Genomic DNA, 20,975 nt, shown 5'->3' with positions numbered 1-20,975 from the left:
TTGAATCTGATTGAACATCTCTGGAGAGAACTGAAAATAGCTGTGCAGCAACGCTCACCCATTCCAACCTGACAGAGCTTGAGGGGATCTGCAGAGAAGAATGGGAGGAGCTCCTCAAATACAGGTGTGCCAAGTTTGTAGCTTCATACCCAAGAAAACTCAAGGCTGTAATCGCTGCCAAGGGTGCTTCAACAAAGTACTGAGTAAAGGGTCTGAATACTTATGTAAATGTGATATTTCCGTTTTTGTCTTTAATACATTTGCAAAAATGTAAAAAAAAGAATAAGGCTGTAACGTAACAAAATGTGGAAAAAGTCAAGGGGTCGGAATACTTTCCGAATGCTCTGTATGTCCTTGCAGTATGTGTTCATCCAGCTAACTCAGGATATTGAGGGTATTTGTGGGTAGGAGGAGTTGTCCTTGTTTTGTTTTTCCATTCTGTCTGTACAGGAACCACAAGGAAGGAAGTCCAAAGCCACACAGGGAATTGAAAGGGCACCAATGCAAAAGAAACCTATTGTTAAGACACTGTTCGCTGCTGTTGGTTCAAAAACTGAATAGAAAATTGTGTGTGCACGTGCATACTATTTGTGTGTTTGTGTGCACGTGTGTGATTTTATATGTGCCCACCCCACTATGTTTTACCCTGTGTATGATTTCCAGGCAGATCCTTAAGGTGTTGTCCCAGCACAGTGGAGACTGCAGAGTGATGATGGTTGGGCTCAGGGCACTGGCTCTCCTCCTCAGATCAGGTACAATAAAGCATATTTTGAAAAGGACAGGAGAAGAACTACCTCTTGCAGGTTTAATGCAGCAATTATTTATTTGACCACTGGGTCTTAGTCAGCTCTTTTTCTATGCTATTATATAAATATGTAATATATCTTTCTCCTATCTGGAGGTCATTCTACAACAGTTTCACCCACCTCCCATGACTCAAGATAACAACGGGCCATAGACTTCTGGGAGCAGAGTCACTCAACTAGAAATATGTTATGGTAGTTGTTAAAAAGTCACTAGATCAGTCTAGTACACACAAATTATTCCTAACAAAAAGGACATTAAGATACCAGCATGCAGTGCCAGGTTAACCTCAGAATGAGCCGTCGGCATGTACATACAGGAGCTCTTTGCAGTATACTAAGTTAAAGTACGAGGCATTCAATTGCCAATGTTTGACTATGGAGATTGCATGGCTGTGTGCTCGATTTTATACATCTGTCAGCAACGGGTGTGGCTGAATTAGCCAAATCTACTAATTTGAAGGGGTTGTCCACCTACTTTTGACCATGTAGTGTATCTGTGTAAACGCAGCCCTACAGCAAAACTACAGACACTGCGACAAGAGCGTACCATCATACAATATCTGCATAGACAATATTTGACAGTACTACATTTTCAGAGACTACTGTTGGCTAGTGAACGCTACTTTCAGAACTGCTGGCTGAAAAGTATACAAAAGTACCGGAGAATCTCTTTAAGGCGTTATTGTTAAGGAATTCAAGGCCTGTAAACATGGCATATACACATGACCGCCATATCATACCAAGTCATATCACTTGTTGCTTGTAGTGGAGTACAGTAAACAGACAAACATGACAGTGTATCACTTGTTTTTGCACTTTGTGTCTGTAAGGAGGGGACGTTCCGATCGTGCTCAAGAGATAGGAATGGCAGCCCCCCCATTACAGGCACAAACTGCAAAAACAAGTGGTATATTATACTATCAGACAATGTTTAAATTGTCCATGTCTTGTACCTGTACTCCACTACCAGCCCTCAGGCCAATAGTGTCCTCTCTATTTATCTGTCATCAAGATACACAATTCATCATATTGTCTAACTCGGCGTATCTCATCTCAAAGTCGCTCTGTCTGTCGATTTCCGCTCTCAGTCAATTCCTTTCAGTTATTGACAGATCATGTAATAGATATGACATCATACTCATGGTTACCAAAGAGCCCTTAGAATGCAGCAAATTTAATTAGGTCACGTGGTCCCCCCTCCCCTCCCCACCACTCCAACCCTCTCTTTAGTCAAAGGCACAGTACAGTATCAGTATTAAGTGAAGGTTAAGCAAGACAGAAATGTGCACACACAGCACATGGTTTCCAGGACTGTCCTTGGGGGGGAGGTATTTACAGTGGAGGGAAAAAGTATTTGATCCCCTGCTGATTTTGTATGTTTGCCCACTGATAAAGAAAGGATCAGTCTAAAATTTTAATGGTAGGTTTATTTGAACAGTGAGAGACAGAATAACAACAAAAATATCCAGAAAAACGCATGCCAAAAATGTTATAAATTGATTTGCATTTTAATGAGGGAAATAAGTAACTGACCCCCTCTCAATCAGAAAGATTTCTGGCTCCCAGGTGTCTTTTATACAGGTAACGAGCTGAGATTAGAGCACACTCTTAAAGGGAGTGCTCCTAACCGCAGCTTGTTACCTGTATAAAAGACACCTGTCCACAGAAGCAATCAATCAATCAGATTCCAAACTCTCCACCATGGCCAAGACCAAGGAGCTCTCCAAGGATGTCAGGGACAAGATTGTAGACCTACACAACGCTGGAATGGGCTACAAGACCATCGCCAAGCAGCTTGGTGAGAAGGTGACAACATTTGGTGCGATTATTCGCAAATGGAAGAAACACAAAAGAACTGTCAATATCCCTCGGCCTGGGGCTCCATGCAAGATTTCACCTCGTGGAGTTGCAATGATCATGAGAACAGTGAGGAATCAGCCAAGAACTACACAGGAGGATCTTGTCAATGATCTCAAGGCAGCTGGGACCATAGTCACCAAGAAAACAATTGGTAACACACTACGCCGTGAAGGACTGAAATCCTGCAGCGCCCGCAAGGTCCCCCTGCTCAAGAAAGCGCATACACATGCCCGTCTGAAGTTTGCCAATGAACATCTGAATGATTCAGAGGACAACTGGGTGAAAGTGTTGTGGTCAGATGAGACCAAAATGGAGCTCTTTGGCATCAACTCAACTCGCCGTGTTTGGAGGAGGAGGAATGCTGCCTATGACCCCAAGAACACCATCTCCACCGTCAAACATGGAGGTGGAAACATTATGCTTTGGGGGTGTTTTTCTGCTAAGGGGACAGGACAACTTCACCGCATCAAAGGGACGATGGACGGGGCCAAGTACCGTCAAATCTTGGGTGAGAACATCCTTCCCTCAGCCAGGGCATTGAAAATGGGTCGTGGATGGGTATTCCAGCATGACAATGACCCAAAACACACGGCCAAGGCAACAAAGGAGTGGCTCAAGAAGAAGCACATTAAGGTCCTGGAGTGGCCTAGCCAGTCTCCAGACCTTAATCCCATAGAAAACCTGTGGAGGGAGCTGAAGGTTCGAGTTGCCAAACGTCAGCCTCGAAACCTTAATGACTTGGAGAAGATCTGCAAAGAGGAGTGGGACAAAATCCCTCCTGAGATGTGTGCAAACCTGGTGGCCAACTACAAGAAACGTCTGACCTCTGTGATTGCCAACAAGGGTTTTGCCACCAAGTCATGTTTTGCAGAGGGGTCAAATACTTATTTCCCTCATTAAAATGCAAATCATTTAGTAACATTTTTGACATGCGTTTTTCTGGATTTTTTTGTTGTTATTCTGTCTCTCACTGTTCAAGTAAACCTACCATTAAAATTATAGACTGATCATTTCTTTGTAAGTGGACAAATGTACAAAATCAGCAGTGGATCAAATACTTTTTTCCCCCACTGTAGAAGGTAGGAAGTAAACTTAGGTGCTTTCAGTTCCTCTATGGGCAAAAAGTCAAAGTGTCCTTAACCAGCGAAGCAATGCATCGAAAAGACTATGATCCTGTGTAAATAAGTCTATATTTTGATACACAACATTATAGAAGCCTTTTGACGAGACATTAATAAGGCTCATGCATGCTTATAACAAGTGATAAAACATTAGCACTGCGGGGTCAGATTCAATTCAAGTGTCACCAGAAGTTTTTTTCTCTGTGTCTAGATGTCATCGTGTTGTTGATTCGGGATGAGGAAGAGGATGTGTTTAGTTTGATCGTTGAGGGGATGAAGACTTTCCCCTCCAGTGAGGAGGTTCAAATTCAGGGCTGCCGTGGTCTCCAGCTGCTACTGGACAGAGGTGAGATATACACTGAGTCTACAAAACATTAGGAACACCTTCCCAAAATTGATTTGCACCCCCTCTTTTGCCCCAGAACAGCCTCAATTCGTCAGGGCATGGACTCTACAAGGTGTCGAAAGCGTTCCACAGGGATGCTGGACCATGTTGACTCCAATGCTTCCCGCATTTGTGTCAAGTTGGCTGGATGTCCTTTGGGTGGTGGACCATTCTTGATAGACACAGGAAACTGTTGATTGTGAAAACCCAGAAGCGTTGTAGTTCTTGACACAAACCGGTGTGCCTGGTACCTACTACCATACCCCATTCAAAGGGACTTCAATATTTTGTCTTGCCCATTCACCCTCTGAAGTGCACACACACACAATCCACGTCTCAATTGTTTTGAGGCTTAAAAATCCTTGTTTAACCTGTCTCCTCCTCTTCATCTACACTAATTAAAGTGGATTTAACAAGTGACATCAATAAGGGATCATAGTTTTCACCTGGATTCACCTGGTCAGTCTATGTCATGGAAAGAGCAGGTGTTCTTAATGTATTGTTCACTCAGTGTAGATACCTAGTCACCAGTGGAGATACCTAGTCGCCAGTGGAGATACCTCGTCGCCAGTGGAGGTACCTAGTCGCCAGTGGAGATACCTAGTCGCCAGTGTAGATACCTAGTCGCCAGTGGAGATACCTAGTCGCCAGTGGAGATACCTCGTCGCCAGTGGAGATACCTCGTCGCCAGTGGAGATACCTAGTCGCCAGTGGAGATACCTCGTCGCCAGTGGAGATACCTCGTCGCCAGTGGAGATACCTAGTCGCCAGTGGAGATACCTCGTCGCCAGTGTAGATACCTCGTCGCCAGTGGAGATACCTAGTCGCCAGTGGAGATACCTCGTCGCCAGTGGAGATACCTCGTCGCCAGTGGAGATACCTCGTCGCCAGTGGAGATACCTAGTCGCCAGTGGAGATACCTCGTCGCCAGTGGAGATACCTCGTCGCCAGTGGAGATACCTAGTCGCCAGTGGAGATACCTAGTCGCCAGTGGAGATACCTAGTCGCCAGTGGAGATACCTCGTCGCCAGTGGAGATACCTCGTCGCCAGTGGAGATACCTCGTCGCCAGTGGAGATACCTAGGCTGCACTGCAAATTGGGGATTTTGCCTTGCTATCAAAATCTGCAAAGAAGTACTTTGGGGATTTTTTTATGTGTCCTGGGATTTTTCAGGCATATTCCTTCATACTCTGACTGATGTTGTGTGCATCTCTGTGTTGGCAGTGTCTGATGACGACCTGGTAGAGTTTCTGGAGAACCAGGACCACAGTGTGGTTCTAGGTGCTCTCCAGCGTTTTCACGACAGTGAAGACCTGTTTCTGCAGGCCATGAAGGTGCTCCTTCCTCTAGCAGGTCCTGGTAAGTCCCCAATGAAGAAGAATACAAAACTTGTCTGTTTACCCCCCCCCACCCCTCTCTGCTGCTTTTTCTCTTTCCTCTCATATTTTTCTCACATTCCTTTCTAGGACAGTATGTTGAGGGGCCAAATAAAATATTTGTCATTTCTATTCTGGCTGCTATGCCCACTGAAAACAATTAGTTAGATTTGAGCCTTTTCTCAGAGATTGGTAGATTTTCTCAGTACATATATAGTTATGGGCTTGTCTCACTCCTCACAATGATTATCTTCATTTGAGTTGATCCAATGTCAAGGCTGTTTTCTGTGTGGTATGGGAATTCACCATGTTGTTGTTGGTGTTCTCTGACGTCTGTGTACCTCGTGTATCATGCCACTTCTTTTTCAGATTGTATTCTTTTTTGTGTTTTCTTTTCTGTAGGGTTGCACAATTCTGGCAACTTTCTCAAAATTCCCAGGTTTGCCAGAAATCCTAGTTGGAAGATGGAATCAGGAGGTAATAAGTAAGCAATCCGGGAATCCTCCAGGCTCCAACCTGGATTTCTGGAAAATCTGGGACTTTTGAGAAAGTTACCAGAATTTGGCAACCCTACTTGTCTGTTTCATTTGCTGCTGACATTGAGTTTCCCTTAGGGGATCAATGAAGTATTAATCTATCTATCATTCAATCAATCGTAGCCAGTAATGTGGAGATCCTGATGTCGGGGGGAGAGAGGTGTTACAGTGTGGTGGCTGGAGCCATGGAGTCGTTCCCAGAGGTCGAGGCACTGCAGGAGGTCGGCTGCTGTCTGTTCAGGAAGTTTACATCAGGTCAGTTCCAGGGTCAGAGGTCATGAGCAGTAGGATTTATAGCCAAAATACTTTATTTGTTTTTCAGCCACACGACAGCCCTGCAACATGCTGTAAAGTTGAGCGATGAGGCTGGGGAAACCCCCCCCCCCCCCCGGACACCACAAACACACCCCTCACTAATAGTTACATTTTTCTCTTTCAGAAAGATATTGTAGTATTCTGGTGCTGAATGGGGTGCATAGGGCCACTGTAAGAGCCTGTTTGACTTACCCTGAGAACGCCACTCTACAAGCTGCTGCGCTCTCCTGTCTGGCTGCCCTCAGTGAGTTCTCACACACACACACACACACACACACACACACACACACACACACACACACACACACACACACACACACACACAGTTTGTTGACTACACCACGGTTTTAGGCCTACAGGGACAACAAGTCAGCCTAAAGGGAGAAGGTAAGTGAACTGGCATTGTGGTGTCATGACAACAAACTGTCCCTCAATGTCAGCAAAACAAAGGAGTTGATTGTTGACTTCAGGAAGCATATGGGCGAATATGCCCCTATCCACATCAACGGGACAGCAGTAAAAAGAGTCACAAGTTCTAAGTTGTCAAGAGGTAGCAACATCTATTTCCTAAAGCACCGGAAGAAATTCAGCATGCCGTCCCGGATCCTCTCCAAATACTACCGCTGCACCATCGAGAGCATCCTGCCAGTTTACCACGGCCTGGTATGGGAATTGCTCCATCCACGACCACAAGGCCCTCCAGGGGGTGGTGAAGACGGCCCAGTACATCACTGGGACCGTGCTCCCACCCATTCAGGTCATCTACCTAGAACGGTGCCTGAGGAAGGCACACAGCATCGTCAAGGACCCCACACAGCCCAGTCACAAGCTGTTCTGTCCCTTACCGTCGTTCAGATGGTATCGGAGCATGAGGTCTGATACTAACAGGCTATCTACAAGACATCAGACTGCTGAACACATGAACTGGCCTGACCACCTGCTCTGATTCTCCATAACTTAGCACACACACACACACACACACACACACACACATATAAACATATAAACATTCATGCTACACACACATCACAACTGTTGCTACCAGACTCTTATTATACTGCTGAGTTTATACACTAGCCCTCATCCCCCCCTTCCTCAAAGCACAAGTAAATATTGGACTATAAATTGTGCCTTGTATTATACTTAAAATATTGGATATATTCTACTGAACCATTTACGTTCATATTCTTCTTATTTATTTATTTTACTTTTTCTCCCCAATTTCGTGGTATCCAATTGGTAGTTACAGTCTTGTCCCATCTCTGCAACTCCCGTACGGACTCGGGAGAGGTGAAGGTGGAGAACCATGCGTCCCCAGAAACACAACCCTGCCAAGCCGCACTGCTTCTTGACACACTGCTTGCTTAACCTGGAAGCCAGCCGCACCAATGTATCAGAGGAAACACCTTACAACTGGCTACCGTGTCAGGGTGCACTGCGCCCGGCCCGCCACAGGAGTCGCTACAGCGCCATGGGACAAGGACATCCCGGCCGGCCAAACCCTCCCCTAACGCGGACGACGCTGGGCCTCAGCCCGGGATCGAACCCGGATCTGTAGTGACGGCTCAAGCACTGCAGTGTCTTAGACCGCTGCTCCACTCGGGAGGCCATATTCTTATATTTTATTACCTCTTACTGTTGTAAGCATTTCGTTGGACGGTGTATACCACGCGTAGATACGGCTAATGAAACTTGAAACACACACACACATATCTTTCTTTACACCTGGCTCACCACTGTTGTTTCCTGTTTCTCATCCACTCAGCTCAAACCATAGTGCAGAGCAAAGCTGTGGTGAATGAAGGGATGGAGGAGGGAGAGGCGGAGGAGAACAGAGGGAAGGAGGAGGTGGTGGATGATGTGGGGTTGTGCTGGATGGAGGCCTGCTGCAGAGCTCTGGAGGTCCATGCTGCCGATTCCACAGTGCAGGTAAGTCCTCAGCACTTTATATCACACATCTATTAGCTAGTCTTATATTGACATTTTAGTCACTGTCCTACTACTCTTCCCTCTTTCTGTCTGTCCTCATCTCTCTCTTTCTGTCTGTCCTCATCTCTCTCTTTCTGTCTGTCCTCATCTCTCTCTTTCTGTCTGTCCTCATCTCTTTCTGTCTGTCGTCATCTCTCTCTTTCTATCTGTCCTCATCTCTCTCTTTCTATCTGTCCTCATCTCTCTCTTTCTGTCTGTCGTCATCTCTCTCTTTCTGTCTGTCCTCATCTCTCTCTTTCTATCTGTCCTCATCTCTCTCTTTTTGTCTGTCCTCATCTCTCTCTTTCTGTCTGTTGTCATCTCTCTCTTTCTGTCTGTCCTCATCTCTTTCTGTCTGTCCTCATCTCTCTCTTTCTGTCTGTCGTCATCTCTCTCTTTCTGTCTGTCCTCATCTCTCTCTTTCTGTCTGTCCTCATCTCTCTCGTTCTGTCTGTCCTCATCTCTCTCTGTCTGTCCTCATCTCTCTCGTTCTGTCTGTCCTCATCTCTTTCTGTCTGTCGTCATCTCTCTCTTTCTGTCTGTCCTCATCTCTCTCTTTCTGTCTGTCCTCATCTCTCTCTTTCTGTTTCTAACCATCTCCCCCTAGGAAGCTGCATGTTGGGCCATACACAGCCTGCTATTGCATGGCAGCGAGTCATGGCACCATTCCACAGAAGAGCAAGACGGAAGGTAGTCCGTTAGCATGAGCTTTCCTCATGGTATTGTCATTGACCATTCACTTTAGCGTTTCCAATCTTGCTGGTATTGTGATTGACAGTGATGGTGTGCTCCCCAGGACACCAGTCCACAGACAGATCATGGCTGCCATGCTGCTCCACTCCTCCTCCCCTGGGGTGTTCCAGGCTGCTGCCAGCGCCATGGGAACGCTCATCACCTACAATAGTGAGTCAGACTCCTAGCTCCTGTTACTACCCATCAACTGTCTGAGGTGACGTCCAGTCAGGTCAGGCTTCAGCCTCTGCTTATTACTGCAGAAGATTTAACAGCTTGTGTGTGTGTGCGTGTGTGCGTGCGTGTGTGTGTGTGTGTATTTGCAGGTAAAATGCAGTCTCTGTTGTTGTCCAACGGTCTCCATGTGAACGTGGTGGAGATGATGAAGAGACATCTGTCCTCTCCAGAGGTCTCCGCGGGTGGATGTAAACTGCTCCACCTGCTCTTCAAGGGAAGGTTGGAATCATTTCAACTGACATGATTTCAACTGACATTTACTCATTCCAGTTGCGAGCTTTAGTCTAATTACATCAGTCAACTTCTGAAGAGGTTCCTACTTGCAGGTCAGGTTTCTCTTGTGGAACAGGTCTGTCTTACAAAACAGATTTTATCGCAATGAAAATATTCAATATAAATACAGGTTAACAGAATGTTCCAAACTTGTTAGTTTGCGTTATCAGTACTCCGTGTTGACAATCACTGCTCTAGTTTGAAGGTATGTAATGACTAACATAAAAAAGAGGAACTGATGATGCACTGCCCAATTTCGAAATTGCACCTTGTGCTTTCTACTATTACAACTTTCAAGAGTAAGCCTGACTGACTTCCTTAAAAAGTATTATTGTTTTTATTGGGGGGGGGGACCAGTGGTCCCCACAGTTTGGGAACCACTGGTCTAGGGTACCACTGATGTCCCTTGCCTCTCTCTGTAGGACGGCCAGTCTGGATGAACTGAACATGGCCATGGGTCAGATTCTTAGGGCCATGAAGGCCCATAACTTCATACCTGAGGTCCAGCTGGAAGCTCTGAGGGCCAGCCTGGCCTTCCTCTGTCCTGGTAGGAGACGCACATAGACAGTCAACACTTATGGTGTACAAGTGTTCAAGTATTTACATGTGTTTTTAAAAGTATTTAGGTATGTGTACGTGTTCACAAGTGTTGAAGCATTTTCGAGTGTGCATACGTGTGCATACGTGTATCAAGCTCCAGCCATAGTGCCCAAAGCAAGACTGCTAGAGAGTCCTTTTGTCTTAGTCAGCTGTATTTAGCTAATGAAATCTGAATGTATTTTCGGTCATCTTTTGTGTGTTTGAGCAGATAGAAGTTTGCGGGTGTCTGATCGCGGTGTGTCTGTGGCTGATCCAGACACAGTGGACGTGTCTCTGAGGGTGCAGAAGAACCAGAGTGTGGTGGAGGGGGCCCACACAGTCTACCTAGAGACACTCAACAGGGTAATCATATCACCCCATGCAATTCATTCCCTGCTCAAATCAGGGCCCGTGTTCACAAAGCATCTCAGTAGGAGTATTGATCAAGGATCAGGTCTACCCTGTCCCTGTAATCTTATCTGTTGTGATCTAAAAGGCACATCCTAAAACTGTTACTAGATCAACACTCCTAATCTGAGACAATTTAGGAATACAATCCCTGGTCCCTAGAATTCACAGTTATCCTTGTTAGTAATAGACTCACCTTAAAATATATACCTTTTTGTTGTTTGTGAGGTAGTTTATTAGCAGTGCAGCCATCCAGGAGTGTGGCCTGCGTGTTCTGTCTGCCCTGGCTGACTGCTCTGGAGCTGTAGACCTGCTCTGTCAACAGGGGGCGATAGACACTGTGCTGCACACACTACAGATGTTCCCTAGGGAACGAGGTGAGAGAGTACTGCTTGCTAAATCTGGCACGTTTACAGAAATGGCAATCAATGTGCATTGTCCCTGTCAAGTAATGTGAATAAAGACAAGTAAAGCAGAGACATAAAGGCTCTGTCCCTGACTCCCTTCCTGCCTCTTCAATAGAACTACACTGACTCCCTTCCTGCCTCTTCAATAGAAATACACTGACTCCCTTCCTGCCTCTTCAATAGAAATACACTGACTCCCTTCCTGCCTCTTCAATAGAACTACACTGACTCCCTTCCTGCCTCTTCAATAGAACTACACTGACTCCCTTCCTGCCTCTTCAATAGAACTACACTGACTCCCTTCCTGCCTCTTCAATAGAAATACACTGACTCCCTTCCTGCCTCTTCAATAGAAATATACTGACTCCCTTCCTGCCTCTTCAATAGAAATATACTGACTCCCTTCCTGCCTCTTCAATAGAAATATACTGACTCCCTTCCTGCCTCTTCAATAGAAATAAACTGACTCCCGTCCTGCCTCTTCAATAGAACTACACTGGCTCCCTTCCTGCCTCTTCAATAGAAATACACTGACTGAGCCTTCCCTGTGGCTCAGTTGGTAGAGCGTGGTGTTTGCAACGCCAGGGTTGTGGGTTCGATTCCCACGGGGGGCCAGTACGAAAATATTTTTTTTTAATGAAATGTATGCATTCACTACTGTAAGTCGCTCTGGATAAGAGTGTCTGCTAAATGACTAAAATGTAAATGTTAAATGACTCCCTTCCTGCCTCTTCAATATAACTACCTGCCTCTTCAATAGAAATACACTGACTCCCTTCCTGCCTCTTCAATAGAAATACACTGACTCCCTTCCTGCCTCTTCAATAGAAATACACTGACTCCCTTCCTGCCTCTTCAATAGAAATATACTGACTCCCTTCCTGCCTCTTCAATAGAAATATACTGACTCCCTTCCTGCCTCTTCAATAGAAATACACTGACTCCCTTCCTGCCTCTTCAATAAAAATACACTGACTCCCTTCCTGCCTCTTCAATAGAAATACACTGACTCCCTTCCTGCCTCTTCAATAGAACTACACTGACTCCCTTCCTGCCTCTTCAATAGAAATACACTGACTCCCTTCCTGCCTCTTCAATAGAAATACACTACTGGGGCCTAAACCTCCTCTACTGCCTTGTGTCTAAGAAGAAGCTGTCCAGAATGATAGTTCCTGTCCTGGCGTCTGTTCTGGTTACCAGTCTCCTGCAGTACAGAGAGGACACAGAGATGCTGTTAAAGGTGAGTAATCCTCTATGGTCCTCAAAGCCATATTAGTCTAGAAGATTTCCAGTTATTTCAATTAATGACAGACATTTGTTTTTACTAAATAGGGGTTCCAGGTGGCCCTCCGAATGCTGGACGCCTGCTCAGGGGCAGCAGGGGAGCTGCAGAGGGAAGGCTTTGACAGACAGATCTTCCTCCAGCTCAAAGAAGAACCACCCGACCGGTGCAGCTACCCGGTAAGCGTGTGTGTTTCTCTGTGTCTGTTCTCATACTCTGTAATCCTTGGTCTTCTTCCTTCCTTACCCATCTCATAACTTCCCCTTCTCCCCCCATTATCTCCCCACCTCTCTCTCTCTCTGTCTCTCTCTCATCTTTGTCTCTCTCTCTTCCTCTAGCTCTCCCAGCTGCGTAAGGCTGCATGCCTGGCCCTGTCCAAGATGTGTGGCGATGCAGAGCTGAGGTACAGTATGCTGGAGAAGGCCTGTAAGGACGGGGATGTGCTCATGGCTGAGTGTCTCATCCAGCTAGGAGCCGACATCAACAAGAAGACCAAGACCGAGTCGCTCATATACCAGGTCAGCAATGATCTCTATGGGGATCTCATGAAATATGACTGTGTGTGTGTGTGTACGTCTGTATGTGTGTATGTACAGTTGAAGTTGGACGTTTACATGCACCTTAGCCAAATACATTTAAACTCAGTTTTTCACAATTCCTGACATTTAATCCTAGTAAACATTCCTTGTCTTAGGTCAGTTTGGATCACCACTTTATTTATAAGAATGTGAAATGTCAGAAAAATAGTAGAGAGAATGATTTATTTCAGCTCACATTCCCAGTGGGTCAGAAGTTTACATACACTCAATTAGTATTTGGTAGCATTGCCTTTAAATTGTTTAACTTGGGTCAAACATTTTGGGTAGCCTTCCACAAGCTTCCCACAATAAGTTTGGTGAATTTTGGCCCATTTCTCCTGACAGATCTGGTGTAACTGAGTCAGGTTTGTAGGCCTCCTTGCTCGCACACGCTTTTTCAGTTCTGCCCACACATTTTCTATGGGATTGAGGTCAGGGCTTTGTGATGGCCACTCCAATACCTTGACTTTGTTGTCCTTAAGCCATTTTACCACAACTTTGTTAGTATACTTGGGGTCATTGTTCATTTGGAAGACCCATTTGCGAACGAGCTTTAACTTCCTGACTGATGTCTTGAGATGTTGCTTCAATATATCCACATAATTTTCCTGCCTCATGATGCCATCTATTTTGTGAAGTGCACCAGTCCCTCCTGCAGCAAAGCACCCCCATAACATGATGCTGCCACCCCCGTGCTTCACGGTTGGGATGGTGTTCTTCGGCTTGCAAGCCACCCCCTTTTTCCTCCAAACATAACGATGGTCATTATGGCCAAACAGTTCTATTTTTGTTTCATCAGACCAGAGAACATTTCTCCAAAAAGTACGATCTTTACGCTGGGTTATGTTAAACCCTTATTTGTATTTCGTGTTAGTTTGTGCCGTATGCTTTTGGGTCACCAAATAAAAGGCTCCGTTTTGCTACCAACTATCTGCTCTCCTGCGCCTGACTTCCTACAGCCCTTCACACATACCATTACAGGGATTGATTTGCACTTTTCGCACCAAAGTACGTTCATCTCTAGGAGACAGAACGCGTCTCCTTCCTGAGCGGTATGATGGCTGCGTGGTCCCATGGTGTTCATACTTGCGTACTATTGTTTGTACAGATGAACGTGGTACCTTCAGGCGTTTGGAAATTGCTCCCAAGGATGAACCAGACTTGTGGAAGTCTACAATTTATTTTCTGAGGTCTTGGCTGATTTCTTTTGATTTTCCCATTATGTCAAGCAAAGAGGCACCGAGTTTGATGGTAGGCCTTGAAATGCATCCACAGCTACACCTCCAATTAACTCAAATGATGTAAATTACCCTGTCAAAAGCTTCTAAAGCCATGACATAATTCCAGAAAATGTTCCAAGCTGTTTAAAGGCACAGTCAACTTAGTGTATGTAACCTTCTGACCCACTGGAATTGTGATACAGTGAATCATAAGTGAAATAATCTGTCTATAAACAATTCCAATCAATCAAATGTATTTATAAAGCCCTTCTTACATCAGCTGATATCTCAAAGTGCTGTACAGAAACCCAGCCTAAAACCCCAAACAGCAAGCAATGCAGGTGTAGAAGCACAGTGGCTAGGAAAAACTCCCTAGAAAGGCCAGAACCTAGGAAGAAACCTAGAGAGGAACCAGGCTATGAGGGGTGGCCAGTCCTCTTCTGGCTGTGCCGGGTGGAGATTATAACAGAACATGGCCAAGATGTTCATAGATGACCAGCAGGGTCAAATAATAATAATCACAGTGGTTGTCGAGGGTGCAACAGGTCAGCACCTCAGGAGTAAATGTCAGCTGGCTTTTCATAGCCGATCATTCAGAGTATCTCTACCGCTCCTGCTGTCTCTAGAGCGTTGAAAACAGCAGGTCTGGGACATGTAGCACGTCCGGTAAACAGGTCAGGGTTCCATAGCCGCAGGCAGAACAGTTGTAACTGGAGCAGCAGCCCGGCCAGGTGGACTGGGGACAGCAAGGAGTCATCATGCCAGGTAGTCCTGAGGCATGGTCCTAGGGCTCAGGTCCTCTGAGAGAGAAAGAAAAAGAGAGAAAGAGAATTAGAAAGCATACTTAAATTTACACAGGACATCAGATAAGACAGGAGAAATACTCCAGATATAACAGACTGACCCTAGCCCCCCGACACATAAACTACTGCAGCATAAATACTGGAGGCTGAGACATGAGGGGTCGGGAGACAGTGGCCCCGTCCGATGATACCCCCGGACAGGGCCAAATAGGCAGGATATAACTACACCCACTTTGCCAAAGCACAGCCCCCACAGCACTAGAGGGATATCTTCAACCACCAATTTACAATCCTGAGACAAGGCCGAGTATAGCCCACAAAGATCTCCGCCACGGCACAACTCAAGGGAGGGCGCCAACCCAGATTGTTGGAAACATTGTTGGAAAAATTACTTGTGTCATGCACAAAGTAGATGTCCTAGCTGACTTGCCAAAACTATAGTTTGTTAACAAGAAATTTGTGGAGTGGTTAAAAAATGAGTTTTAATGACTCCATCCTAAGTGTATGTAAACCTCCGACTTCAACTGTATGTACAGTACCAGTCAAGAGTTTGGACACACCTACTCATTCAAAGGTTTTTCTTTATTTTTACTATTTTCTACATTGTGGAATAATAATGAAGACATCAAAACTATGAAATAACACATAAAATCATGAACTTATCCTCTGGGTCTTTCAGGCCCAAAACATTTTCACAATTAGTTTCACTTTGGGAACTCAGTTCCTAGGCGTTGCCCTTCGACCCTCTCTCCTCCCCGCTCAACCACTTCCCCACTGCATCCCCTCCCAGGTGTGTGAGCAGGGCGGGCCTCTGGAGCTTGTGGTGCTGCTTCTCAGCCGTGGGGTCCATGAGCAGCACCTGCGTGGTGCCCTGGGGGCCAGCGTGCGTCGTGGGGACGGCCCTGCGGTCATCCAGCTACTGGGGCGTCTGGGGCTGGACCTGAACAACAATGCCCTCTGTCTGGGGGGGTTCAGGCTGGGTCGGGTGGATGCTGCCTGGCTCAGCCCCCTGCTGTCTGAACGAGGTCGCGCCAACAGTCTACGCTCCAGCACAAGTGAGTCTAGTCACTGATGCTGATTTCCAGTTATAGACCCTCCTTCTTAGATTCTCCTGTAGATCTCTATATCTTATTTGAAGGAAAGCTGTAACTATCATATTGCTTACACATTTCCAATCTAGAATGAATATAATTTTTTTTTTGTTATGTACAGTACGTGTGCATATGTATTTGGGTCAAAAACCTGGGATAAAGGATGTGTGTTCTCTGTGTTATGTTTTCAGGTAAGGGTGCATGTTTAGCTCGGTACGTTTTATCCTTCCAGAGGACCCCCTCGACCCCCAGGTCTCTAGCTGACCCCTGCCTTACCTCTGGGTACATGTCAGACGAGAGTGATGACTCCAGCTTCCTGTCTTTAGAGGACAGTCTGGTCTTCAACGACGATATGGAGAGTGACGGTGAGGACCATGAGACACACAGAACAGCGCTCCTTGTCAACTTTCAAATCATGTTTATTTCAAACTTTTTACTCACTCTTGATAATCACAATGGAATCACTTGGTAAGAAATAGCCACAAGTTAAACAAGGTTATTTGGTATCTAATAAACTCAGCAAAAAAGAAACTTCCTCTCACTGTCAAGTGCGTTTATTTTCAGCAAACTTAACATGTGTAAATATGTGTATGAACATAACAAGATTCAACAACTGAGACATAAACTGAACAAGTTCCACAAACATGTGACTTACAGAAATTGAATAATGTGTCCCTGAACAAAGGGGGGGTCAAAATCAAAAGTAACAGTCAGTATCTGGTGTGGCCACCAGCTGCATTAAGTACTGCAGTGCATCTCCTTCTCATTTGCACCAGATTTGCCAGTTCTTGCTGTGAGATGTTAACCCACTCTTCCAGCAAGGCACCTGCAAGTTCCTGGAAATTTCTTGGTGGAATGGCCCTAGCCCTCACCCTCCAATCCAACAAGTCCCAGATGTGCTCAATGGAATTGAGATCCAGGCTCTTCGCTGGCCATGGCAGAACAATGACATTCCTGTCTTGCAGGAAATCACGCACAGAATGAGCAGTATAGCTTGTGGCATTGTCATGCTGGAGGGTCATGTCAGGATGAGCCTGCATGAAGGGTACCACATGAGGGAGGAGGATGTCTTCCCTGTAACGCACAGCGTTGAGATTGTCTGCAGTGACAACAAGCTCAGTCCAATGATGATGTGACACACCGCCCCAGACCATGACGGACCCTCCACCTCCAAATCGATCCCGCTCAAGAGTACAGGCTTCGGTGTAACCCTCATTCCTTTGACGATAAACGCAAATCCGACCATCACCCCTGGTGAAACAAAACCGCGACTTGTCAGTGAAGAGCACTTTTTGCCAGTCCTGTCTGGTCCAGCGACGGTGGGTTTGTGCCCATAGGCGACGTTGTCTGGTGAGGACCTGCCTTACAACAGGCCTACAAGCCCTCAGTCCAGCCTCTCTCAGCCTATTGCGGACAGTCTGAGCACTGATGGAGGGATTGTGCGTTCCTGGTGTAACTCGGGCAGTTGTTGTTGCCATCCTGTACCTGTCCCGCAGGTGTGATGTTTGGATGTACCGATCCTGTGCAGGTGTTGTTACACGTGGTCTGCCATTGCGAGGACGATCAGCTGTCCGTCCTGTCTCCCTGTAGCGCTGTGTTAGGTGTCTCACAGTACGTACATTGCAATTTATTACCCTGGCCACATCTGCAGTCCTCATGCCTCCTTCCAGCATGCCTAAGGCACGTTCACGCAGATGAGCAGGGCCCCTGGGCATCTTTTTTTGTGTGTTTTTCAGAATCAGTAGAAAGGCCTCTTTAGTGTCCTAAGTTTTCATAACTGTGACCTTAATTGCCTGCTGTCTGTAAGCTGTTAGTGTCTTAACGACCGTTCCACAGGTGCATGTTCATTAATTGTTGAATGGGACAGTGTTTAAACCCTTTACAATGAAGATCTGTGAAGTTATTTGGATTTTTACGAATTATCTTTGAAAGACAGGGTCCTGAAAAAGGGACATTTCTTTTTTTGCTGAGTTTATAATAGCTAATTTGGTGACTGTTAATTATTGGCCACAGTTGCCTTATTTTGGGAATGTCTTGCTTACTGGATGTCTCCATATTTTCATAGGAAGTGATTCGCTTTCGTTGGCACTGTCCCCCATGTCCACCAATGATTTGTCAGAGGAGTGGAAGGCGGGGTCACAGAAGAGGAAGAACGGCCGTCGCAGGCACTTTAGCTCCGAGGTGGGCTATCTTCTTTACGACCAATATAAATATTGTTTATTTTTAAACTTACTCTATTTCAGAGAAAAAATTCAACTGTCCCCCTCTCTCTTTCTTGCTCTCTCGCTCTCTTTCAATAAATGAATTAATGAATTAAATTAAGATATGTGCCAATCAATTTACCAAAATAACCAATTCATTTACTAACCAATCAAACAGTCCTGTATCCATCCACAGGGAGTCCAGGGTGAGGTTGAGCTCAACGAGCCACTTCAGAGGAGGTATGGCAGGACAACGCCTAACCAGAAAGGTACTTACAGTACATTAGTTTTACTTGCCCTTGTTCAAAATATCAGTGGTATCATATCAATGGTAATCCATTATTTCTATTGTTTCTACTGCAGGTATTCACTCCCCAGTCTTGAGCTCTGGGTATAACTCCTCCCCTCTGGGTGGGGACAGAGAGTGGATCCGCCTGCTGGACCTATCAGGGAATGAGCTGGACTCTGTGTCATGTTTGTTGGACGAGGGTTCTATCCGACAGCAGCTGGAGCACCTGTATCGACTAGACTTGAGCCAGAACAGCCTATCGGAGTTCCCCTCTGGGCTGTGTGAGGTGTGGGGTCTGTTCAGAATGCTTCAATGTTGAATAGATGATGCAAAATGTAAAAATGGTGGTGAATTCAATGTTCGTTTAATCTACAGAATCTTGTCAGTATCTAAAAAAAATATTCATAATTTTATATAATTTATAGTTGCCATGATTTATTTAATACTTCAAAATAATAATTATACTTCTTAGAGCTTGAAGAGTCTGACACGTCTGGATCTCCAAGGCAACCAGTTGCAGTCGTTGCCGGCAGAGCTTCTGGCCCTGCCCTCACTGAGCATGCTCAACGTGTCACGTAACTGTGTCGGCCCGCTTCTGACCCTTGACCCCGCCGTCACCTGCCCGTCGCTACGGCAACTCAACCTGTCCTACAACCACATCACCACCTTCCCCCACCAGCTGGGCCGGGCCATGGAGCGACTGGAGGAGCTGTCCCTCGAGGGGTATGATGGGAAATGGAGTTCTTTGGACCACTGCTGAATGTTTTACTTTAGCTGTGTAATAGGCACAAAATTATATTATAAATAATTACAAAGCAGGAATTGGTGTTTCATTTTTGTCAAACGTACATTTTACCCATCTGGCACTAGACAGGTTCAATTAAATCCTCAAAATATTTGAAAGAAAACTACTCTGATTTGAACCCAAGTATGTGACATAAAATATCATAAATATAACTTTGTCTCTACACGTTTTCCTCTCCTGTAGGAACAGAATGAGTGAGCTGTGGTCTCCTCTGTGTCTTCCGGAGATGAAGCTCCTAGACATCAGTAAGAACAGTGTGGAGAGCATCTCACGTGACTTCCTGTCTGGCTGCCCCAAACTAGAGAACTTCAGTGCTTGTACCAACCAACTCAGTAAGTACATGCTAACACAGTTACTTACTTAATCCTTTTTATTGCTGACAGAATATGGGGCCTGTACTAGTTCTCCAATGCTGTCTTACAATGGATTATTATTTGGCACTATTATTAGGCATATCTGTGAAAGTCATTCAAGTCAAACCGATTTCTAGAAAAAGTATTGCCAGACAAATTAATAAATGTTGTTAATTCTAGATAAACAGTTAATTTGTGTATGTAGCGACATAAGAACATATTCATTGTATGACATTGTGTTTTGTGTTTCTGCTGTCATAGGTTCGCTGTCACATCTTCCCTCAAAGATAACAACTCTGAAGTTATCACAGAACAGTTTCACTACCATTCCTCAAGCCGTTCTGGATCTTCCAAAGTAAGTTTGATGTTTTAGTGAAGGCAACTACATTGTTGTAGAAGGCGTTTATTAGTTAACTATTAATTGAGTAAAAACTGCTTATTAGTGTGCAAAAATGTATCTGGCTTGAGATTCAAAATGACTCATCCTTGCTTTTTCTTTGCTTTCAGTTTACGGTCCGTGGATATGAGGACCAATGACATCACAGTTTTACCGGGGCCGTGCGCCTGGGCATCGGTCAACCTGCGGGAGCTCATGTTCGGTCAGAACCGCATCGAAGTGCTGGACCTGAGTGGACCTGAAGTTTACAAGTGGGCCAGACTGGAGAAACTACACCTGAGTGACAATAAGCTCACAGAGGTCAGCATTTATTTATTCATCTTATTAATATGTCATTAACATGGTCATTTAGCAGACGCCAAAGTGACTGACAGTGATCACACGTGTCACAATAAGTATGTGGCATTTGTTAGCACCAGGCACTCTAACTAACTACCATTGAAACGGTCGTATATGGTGAACAGGGACAATACAGTACTCAATGCTTCTCACACCTCCATGATAAACTGCATGTTCTCTCTAGAACAGGTCTCTCTTGTAAAATATATGTTATCTCAAGGAGAATAAAAAGGTTACATAAAATATATTTTAAAATATAAAAGTACATTTCCTATCAGTAGTATTATTGACCTTTTCACCCCTGTCTGTTTCAGGTCCCTCCTCAGATCGGCCTGCTGGAGGAGCTGACCTCTCTCGACTTGAGCCGTAATGGCGGCCTGCGCTCCTTCCCTGACGAGATGGGCAAGCTGAGCAGGCTGTGGGACTTGCCACTGGATGGCTTGCGCCTCAGCCTGGATCTCAAGCACATTGGCAACAAGACCAAAGACATAGTCAGGTGAATGTCTGCAAAGAAATGCTTACTTCAGGTTCCTTCTCGACAATGAAACAACAATAAGAAATAAGAAAATATCAGAATACGAACATGAAGTAAATGGCTCAAAAGAATAAATAT

General features: G+C 45.3%; 1 protein-coding gene across 4 annotated transcripts in view; it reads left to right on the top strand.

Annotated features, from left to right (window-relative positions):
• lrrk2 (leucine-rich repeat kinase 2) overlaps window positions 1-20,975 on the top strand; it is a 67,478-nt gene that overhangs the window by 2,837 nt on the left and 43,666 nt on the right. For 3 of the 4 annotated variants that reach the window (XM_029759220.1, XM_029759219.1, XM_029759222.1), the window contains exons 4-28: window positions 664-752; window positions 3,999-4,133; window positions 5,398-5,532; window positions 6,209-6,340; window positions 6,525-6,644; window positions 8,166-8,329; window positions 8,976-9,058; window positions 9,165-9,271; window positions 9,427-9,556; window positions 10,033-10,157; window positions 10,419-10,552; window positions 10,830-10,974; window positions 12,105-12,244; window positions 12,337-12,465; window positions 12,625-12,804; window positions 15,678-15,942; window positions 16,170-16,343; window positions 18,044-18,159; window positions 18,358-18,448; window positions 18,543-18,754; window positions 18,941-19,191; window positions 19,457-19,605; window positions 19,888-19,981; window positions 20,134-20,323; window positions 20,677-20,858. In XM_029759220.1, the coding sequence (XP_029615080.1) occupies window positions 664-752; window positions 3,999-4,133; window positions 5,398-5,532; window positions 6,209-6,340; window positions 6,525-6,644; window positions 8,166-8,329; window positions 8,976-9,058; window positions 9,165-9,271; window positions 9,427-9,556; window positions 10,033-10,157; window positions 10,419-10,552; window positions 10,830-10,974; window positions 12,105-12,244; window positions 12,337-12,465; window positions 12,625-12,804; window positions 15,678-15,942; window positions 16,170-16,343; window positions 18,044-18,159; window positions 18,358-18,448; window positions 18,543-18,754; window positions 18,941-19,191; window positions 19,457-19,605; window positions 19,888-19,981; window positions 20,134-20,323; window positions 20,677-20,858 (3,672 nt within the window). The remainder of the gene's footprint in view (window positions 1-663; window positions 753-3,998; window positions 4,134-5,397; window positions 5,533-6,208; window positions 6,341-6,524; window positions 6,645-8,165; window positions 8,330-8,975; window positions 9,059-9,164; window positions 9,272-9,426; window positions 9,557-10,032; window positions 10,158-10,418; window positions 10,553-10,829; window positions 10,975-12,104; window positions 12,245-12,336; window positions 12,466-12,624; window positions 12,805-15,677; window positions 15,943-16,169; window positions 16,344-18,043; window positions 18,160-18,357; window positions 18,449-18,542; window positions 18,755-18,940; window positions 19,192-19,456; window positions 19,606-19,887; window positions 19,982-20,133; window positions 20,324-20,676; window positions 20,859-20,975) is intronic. The other variant, XM_029759221.1, reaches the window with a different exon arrangement.

Source organism: Salmo trutta, chromosome 7 (genome assembly GCF_901001165.1).
Source record: "Salmo trutta chromosome 7, fSalTru1.1, whole genome shotgun sequence".
Classification (NCBI taxonomy): domain Eukaryota; kingdom Metazoa; phylum Chordata; class Actinopteri; order Salmoniformes; family Salmonidae; genus Salmo; species Salmo trutta.
Note: the sequence above shows the minus strand (reverse complement) of the source record. Positions and strands in the feature narration are given on the sequence as shown.